Source organism: Carlito syrichta, unplaced genomic scaffold, assembly GCF_000164805.1.
Source record: "Carlito syrichta isolate Samal-C Ts95f unplaced genomic scaffold, Tarsius_syrichta-2.0.1 Scaffold230419, whole genome shotgun sequence".
Lineage (NCBI taxonomy): Eukaryota > Metazoa > Chordata > Mammalia > Primates > Tarsiidae > Carlito > Carlito syrichta.
The window spans coordinates 243,756-252,029 of NW_007174515.1; the positions used below are offsets into that span (position 1 = coordinate 243,756).

Here is an 8,274-nt window from a genome sequence, read left to right on the forward strand (position 1 = left end):
AGGGGGGGGGGGGGGGGGGGGGATACAAATTGAGCTCTCATATATACATTCCTGCACAAAGAAAAAGAAAAAAAAATGAAATTTTTGTGGGTACTAAGCATGCTCTTGTGCCAGGTTCTGTAATTGTTTATCTCAGCTACTCACAGGTAAGCCCAACTGCTGTCTCTTGTAGAGCTGTGGTGAGGCAGAGCCTGGAGCTAGCAGTCACTCGTACCAGCTTCTTCCCGGGAAGGGCTTTGATGATTTTTAAAAATGGTGCTCAGCTTCCGCACCTTGGGAAGAGCTAGAGTTCAAGCAGAGCCGCTGTGACACCAGCTGCTTCACAAGGAGAGTTCTGGCCACTTGTTCCTGAGTCCCGACTCAGTCAGTCACTCACATGCCCAGTTACTCACAGACACTCACACAAAATTGTCCATACACTCACTCACACTGGGACTCGCATAGTTCATCTGGCTCCACTACCATCTTCCCCTGCTCCTGCTCTTCTATACTTTATAGTATTTAGCATATTGATGGACAGAATAAATGCTCAGCAAATAGTGATTTTTGTGTTCAATGTACAGAAGTATACTGTTTAGCAGAAATGTCATTATAAATTCAAGAAAATTTCTTCAAACAACTGTACTTTCCCTGTATAACCAAAAGCTGGAAAATGATGTTACCTAGGTATTTCAGAAGTAATGGAATGTCTAAGTTCCCAACATTGACACAAAAGCTATCTTAAATAAACTTAATTATAGACATATTTTATCAATAAAAAGAGATCATTCTTCACTTTGAGAAAGTTCAAAAATTTTATCAGTAGCATTTTTACCACAGAATCATTATGTTGTTTTATTGAAAATTAAACTTCATAAAAAATGTTCACTATAGAAAGTTTATTATGTTGTGCATGTGTTTCATGACACTTATTTCAGTATTAGAATGATTGTTTTCTTCATTTCTACTGATAAATAAAGAACTATGAATTCAGTTGTAATAATAGATTGATTACATATAATTGATCATGTAAATAACTTTTGGCAATTTTTTCGGTATAAATTAAAGACACCTTCTGTCTATGATCCTTGTTCTACAAAGTAAAATAAAAAATTAAATATGCCTTCATTTTACTTTCAAAAAAGTGGAGAAAAAACTCTCAACGTAATCCTCTTTAAACTTAAGAAGTTCTGTTTGAACTCCTGAACCTTTAAAAAAAAGAGACTATTTTGAATTACAGAGAAAACATGGTTTTTTTTTAGTTTCAATACAGTAAAACATTAAGGCAAAAGAATACATAATTAATTATACTTATAAATGATTGCATCGCTCTCATCTGATATAGACAAATCACAATTCCAGATAAGTCAAAATAATAACTTTAAAAAAAAATCTTAAGACTAAATTCTCAGAAGTACAGACCTCTTCAGGAAAAAAAAAATAAAATAAAATGCAGCCTAGTAGTAAAAATTAGTTTTTTAATCAGAATGCCTAGGTTGATTCCAGGATCCATCAGTTAAGTAAACTCTAGCAAGTTACTTAATCTCTCTAAACTTCATTGTTCCCACTTATAAAAGGGATTTCACAATGCTATTTATCCTCATAAAATATTGAGCAGTTAGTGACAGAAAGTATCCAAAGCATCTTGAATTTATAATTGGCATATAGTAAGCATTATGTAATAATTGTTTTAAATTACTATTATCATTAGTCGTGTCTTCTTATTCTCAGTCTACTTTGTGATCATAGCCTTGGACAGGCAACCAAGCCATTTAAATAACAGAATATAAAGCAGATTTTCCCTACCCAGGACTTTCTTGGTGCCCTGAATTTCCACAGAATTTATCCCAACAAAGGAAAATAAATTAAACTCAGATCCATTGACCACAGCCTTCTTCATTAGGAGGTATGAATGGCTAGCTGAAAGTTATAATGTGTGGCTATTTCGGATGCTCTACAAATATATGTTCTAGAAGCATGGTGCTGAACAAAGCTAACCAGGACACATAGGGTCCATTTAATACTGCTATCTTAACCAGTTGTCTCCAAAATCAGTGGAGAAAAAACATTCTGAACATGCACCTTAAACCAATATATAGCTTTTGTAAACAACCTACTATAGTAATAAATTACATTATAAAACATTTTGAAGAAAGGACTAACCAAAGGTGTGAAACCTTTCTTCAAATACTGTTTCCTTGGAAATATTTCAGATTAAGACAAATGGGGAGTACCAGCAGTGTTACCAGGCAACATTATTGGTGAAATGCATCTAGACCAGGAGGACTGTGAACGACCTACAAAATCACTAGGGACTCACAGACCTCAGCCTCCTTGTGTGCAGTGTATTCTTGTAACTGAGGGCATCCCTTGAGGGGACCTGTGCTTTTACCAAGACACCAGTTCCTGTGGAGCAGCAGCCATACCTAGGGCAAAGTAGTCCATGCCTACCATCTAGTCTCCTCAACTTAAAAAATTAGCAACTATAGAGACTCCCACCAAAAAGTACCTGACATTATCCTGCTGATATTCTATGTTTCCTGCCCAGTATCCTGCTAAACCAAGTGAACCTGTTGCCTGATAATGGGTTATTGCGCCATGTAATGTGAATGTCAAGACAAAACCACCAAGTCCACTTCTAGCAGTCATACAGACATATGCCTATGCAAAAACATATTATTTTCTTCAACTATCTTTATGGATTTTTCAAACACTATACATTTCAGTATTGTACTTAAGTACACATATTTTTCTGAAAATGTTGAGTATATTCTTTGTAACAAACTTAAGATTCTTTCTCTTTGTGACTTTTTTTGGTGTTTTTTGACAGATTCTCCTCTGTGGTCATTTTAAATCTTTGGTTTTCTCTGTAACCATTAATTCCTCTAGGCCTTTTAAAACAAAACAAACCAATAACTTCATTGTTACAAATTCTGCAGTGGCAATAAAGTTTTAGGAAATACAAACACTAAAATATCTTCTTGAAGTTTTTCATTGTTACTAATTTTCCTATAGAAGATTTTAAGGATATCTCTACAGGAGGCCTTAAAAACTACAACATTGTGGGACAAGTTACTCTAGCTTTCAGTTTTAATATAATTTTATACTGGTTTTATTAAAATATGCTATGCTAAAAATAGAACTATTTCTTCTACTCTTGACACTACCCTGAATTCCAAGTCACCAAATACTTTTACCATTTCCCATGGAAATCCCTTTAAAGTTGTCTTTCATTACCCCATCTTTAAGCACAAATGCTTTTAAAATATATATTTTCAAACTCACCCTGAAACATGCAACATCAGCAGCATATAGAAGACAAAGAAGAGGTTATGAGTATACCAGAAGATATCATAGTTAGAAACTCTGAAAAAACAAATAAATTTGTTTCAATGCTAGTTTGCATTCCATTTCACTAAAAAAATTATGCATTGTTTCAAACATATATCACAATTTAAGAAATCTAAAATATAAGTTTGTTTGAGATTAATACAAAAATATTAATATACCATATAGAGAGAATCTAAGAAAAATGTAAAACTTTATCATGCTGAAGGTTCTTTGTATTTTAAATAAAGACATATTGAAACAAGTAAGGTGTTTATTTTTAAGTTATAGTAATAAAAGTTTAAATAAAGAGTGGGTAGTAGTCTGCTAATACATACTTTTGCTGTCCTTTTATCAATATTCTCAATATTCAGATAATTTCTAAAACAATCAAGGTTCCTCTTCCAATACTTATTTTGAGAGTAGTTTAAAGGAAACTCAAAAAGAGAGCAACTAAAATAAATGATGATCACATTTTCATATTCTTTTCCTGGACACTTAACACTATTTTGGTGTTACTGCTCTGGAGAAGGAGGAATGTCTAAATAGGTAGGAAATGGTGAGCACTATTTATAGGGCATTTGAGAGAAGTAAAAACATTAACAGTTATTTTATTTCATACGTCTAGAGTGAAATTTTGTATATTAGAATCTTGGCAGTAGAGGACTAGTATTTATAAAAGCTTCCCAGATGATTCTGATATCTCCCCAACCCCTTCTAGAACCCCTCATTCAAGCAGCAGCCAATTGTCTTACATTTACTCCATTCATAGTTTTTGCTATCATAAACAATATCATTCCCATCCTTGTAACATATGCACATTTGACACACATCTGATTCTTTTTAAATCAAAACTACTAGAAGTGGAATTGCTAGAACACAGGATACACATTTGCAATGCTTTTAATATGTACTTCCCATTGCTCTCTAAAAACATGTTTATTCATTACAAATCCAGCCATAGAGTACGGGTGACTGTTTCCTCAAACTCAGACCCTACTTTACAAATGTTCATTATTTTTTATATGTGGAATTAGGTAATAGTATGTGTTACTCATTTTTAATTCTGTGAATTCTCTGTACATGATATTTACCCATTTCTATAGGGTATTTTTCTTAATTAATAAGTGTAAACTATGCACATTTCAAGAGTGCACTGGTTTCTTGGAATTGTAATAGTTTGCTCAATATCACATTTACTTTTCAATTTGTATGCGTATCAACATGCAGAAGCTTTAGTTTTCATAATTTTAGGCAGTTAAATATTTCCTATATGACTACTTCTCCATCTTGAGGTTCAATAAATATCCACTTAAAGTATTTTCTAAATTTTTGATGACATCATTTTGAATATAACTCTGTAATTTACCTAATTCTTCGTGTACTTAAACCCAACTTTTCTCATAAGCTTATAATGTCACCTGTATGATTTAGCAAGTTCTTATATATTGCAAGGTCATTTACAGGGTCTTTTTTTTTTTTTTTTTTGAGTTGGAGTCTCACTCTGTCTCCCAGACTGAAGTGCAGTGGCTGCTCCTGGCACCCACAGCCTTGACCTGCTGGGCTCCAGCGATCCTTCCGTCTCAGTCTTCCAAGTAGCTGGAATTACAGACATGCGCTACCACGCCCGGCTGATTTTTTTATTTATTTTTAGAGATGAGGTCTTGCTGCCCAGGCGGGTCTCGAACTCACGGGCTCAGGCAATCCACTCACCTCAGCCTCCCAAAGGAGCAGGATTACAGGCTGAGCCACCGAGCCCGGCTTACAGGGCTTTTTAATGTTCTTTGTTCTTGGTCATTTTTGTAAGCAAGTCCTACTCTCTTTTAATCATTTTAATGTTTAGTAAGGCACATCCCCTCCTTTTACTCATCCTTTACAATGCATATTTGGATGTCCCTCCGATGAACTTTGGAATCACTTTGCTAAATTAAAAAAAGATAATAATAATAATAATAACCTGTCTTGAATTTTTACTGGAATTGCAGCATCCCTAAAAAAATAATTGATAGGAACTTCATCTTTATAGTATATAGTCTTTATTTAAATCTCTACATATTTCTCTCAGTGAGCTTAAGTGTTTTATTCCTAGACATTTTATGTTTTTGTTGCAATTGTGAGTAGTATGTTTTTACTTTATTCCATTAAAGGGTTATTTTTATATTCATTTTATATTAAATGGCCTTTTTCCATCATTTTTACTTGGTGTTAATACTAAATTTGTCCATAATTCTCTTAAATTTTCTGGGCAGGCAATTATATCTACTTTTCTAGAAATAATGGTAGTTTGTTGTTGCATCTTTTGAATAATTCCAAATGTTTCAATTATTACCATATGTAAATAATGGTGGAATTAAAAACACCTTAACTTTTTCCAGATTTAAAAAATATATATATATATCTAGTGCTTCACTGTTAAGTATGACTTCAATTCTGGTTTTTATAGTTTTTAATTCTACAAAGGAAATCGTGTAATGTTTAGTTTAATTACTATGATTATTTTAATCTACATTAGAGTTCATATTTAATAATTGCTATTTTAAAAATCAATTGAGATGAGAAAATATTTGCATTCCTGTTCTGTTAATAAGATGTATTATTTTAATTGATTGACATTCCTCTATCAGAAATCAAACATTGGAAAGCTGTCCATTCACTTAACTTATCTAATGCTTTATTTTCTCACTGGTAAAGAGAAAAGGTAAAAGAAAAGAAGTATCTGTCTCCATGATCCATTTCAGAATTCCATGATTCTCACACTAATGATTGGAGAATAGCAAATTAGGTATTATAATCTCCTTTAAACACATTTTTTAAAACATGAAGATTAAGATATGCTTAACAGGCCCAGCTTGGTGGCTCAGTCTGTAATCACAGCATTTTGGAAGGCCAAAGCGACTGGATTGCCTGAGCCCACAGTTTTGAGACCATCCCAGGCAATTTGGCAAGACCTCATCTCTACAATAAAAATCAAAAATTAGCCAGGCATGGTAACGTGTGCCTGTAGTTCCAGCTACTTGGAAGACTAAGGCAGAAAGATTGCCAGAACCATAGCAGGTCAATGCTAGGGTGGCCATGAATGTGCCACTGCACTCCAGCCTGGGCGGCAGAGTGAGACTCCAACACAAAAAAAAAAAAAAAAAAAGAGCGAGTCTAAGATGAAATCCCCAACCTAGGGGAGCCCCAGACCAGTAGTAGACAAGCCGACGTACTCAGTGCTATAGCCCCGACTGCAGCCCCACTACTCATATTCCCACAGCCCTGACCCCTCCTGTAGCCACTGCGACCCCTGGTGGAATGAGAGGAGAGTTGCAGGCACTGTGAAATCCAGACAGAGACAACAGATGGGACTTCCGTGCACAGACTCGATCTGAAGACCCACTCTGGGGCCCCCACCCCCCTCCCTTCCCCATCCCAGCCCCTAGTCTGCGCAGGCGGGTCTGGTCTCGATTCTTGCTTTGGACTGCCTCTCACCGCAGACTTCTGTGGCTGTGTTGGCTTTCGGCTCCCTCTCTCCCCCTAGGCAAACATCTGTGCTCAGTGGCGAGAGCTGTCTGAGGTGTCCGTCTGTCTGTCTGCCTGCCTGTCTGGGAAATTCCCGCGATGAGTTTTTTTCTGGGAATTCCTGAGGGGCAGGGTTAACCCTATGAGCGCCCTGGGAGAAGCCCTGCCTCTGGATGGAAAGGCTGCTCACCAGTGGGGGCATGGACCACCTGGAGGTAGCATCTGCAGTCTGGAACAGGCACAGCTACTTGATTGTTGAGCCAGTGAAACTATTGCCTTGCCAGGTGCCTTGCGGTTTGGGGTGGGGAAAGCCAGAGCCACAGGGCCCTGGGGCACATCTAACCTGGCTCAGCCCCAGAGGGCATCTCTGGGCAATGGGGTGAGGCAGCAGGGGGAGGGGCAGAACCTGAGCCGGAAGCAGCCACTGCTCCACTCCCTCAAGGCCATTTTGAAAAATAAAGTGTATGCTTCCCACTGTAGTAGTAATGTGTGTACACTGTCAAAAGTTGGAAACCAGAGATCCGGAGGACAAAGGGAAGGAGTGTCAGCAGCTACTGCTCATATGTGCCTTGGTCTCTGGCAGTCCTTTGCCTGTGAGACTTTGCTTGCTTTTAGACAGTGTGAGAGGTGTGACACATTTCAGTTGCATACTTATTTTCTCCTTTTTACTTTATTTTATTTTTGAGTTGGAGTCTCACTCTGTTGCCTAGACTGGAGTGCAGTGGCTCACTCACGGCCACTGCAGCTTTGACCTGCTGAGCTCAGGCGATCCTTCTACCTCAGTCTTCCAAGTAGCTGGAATTACAGGCACCCACCACCAAGCCTGGCTAATTTTTTGATTTATTGTAGAAACAAAGTCTCACCAAGTTCCCCAGGCAATCCTCTCACCTCGGCCTCCCAAAGTGCTGGGATTATAGGCATGAGCCACGGCGTCAGGCCTCTCCTTTTTACTTTATGACAGGAGACATTTTTCATGTTATAAAGTCTTGGTAAACAACATTTTTTTTTTTGAGTTGCCTCACTCTGTCGCCCAGGCTGGAGGGCAGTTAGCAGACTCATACCCACCTGCTGGACCCCGGCGATCCTTCTGCCTCCGTCTTCCAAGTAGCCAGAACAACAGGTGCATGCTTCCACGCCCGACTAATTTTTGATTTATTGTAGAGAAGAGGTCTTCCCAAGTTGCCTGGGCTGGTCTTGAACCCACAGGTTCAGGCAATCCACTTGCCTTGGCCTCCTAAAGTGCTGGGATTACAGGCTGAGCCACTGAGCTCGGCGGGGTAGACAACATTTTTAATGGCCGCATAATGTTGCCTGAGTGTTTCAGAGTTTGCCAGTACAGTGAAGCAGAGTAGAAATAAACACATCCCCTTACACACTCAAGTGTCCCTCAGATGCAGAGCAGTTGAGTTGATGGGTTCTTAGAACTTAGACATAACCCTGCAACTGACATTCTTTCAACAAGTATTT

At 37.7% G+C, this 8,274-nt stretch overlaps 1 protein-coding gene across 1 annotated transcript in view; it reads right to left on the reverse strand.

Annotated features, from left to right (window-relative positions):
* Positions 1-3,345, reverse strand: part of LOC103253446 (NADPH oxidase 4) — a gene marked incomplete at its 5' end in the record, with an annotated part of 101,570 nt that extends 98,225 nt beyond the window's left edge. Inside the window, one exon of the mRNA XM_021709441.1 lies at positions 3,265-3,345. Within this exon, the coding sequence (XP_021565116.1) occupies positions 3,265-3,345 (81 nt within the window). The remainder of the gene's footprint in view (positions 1-3,264) is intronic.
* Positions 3,346-8,274: the final 4,929 nt, after the last annotated feature.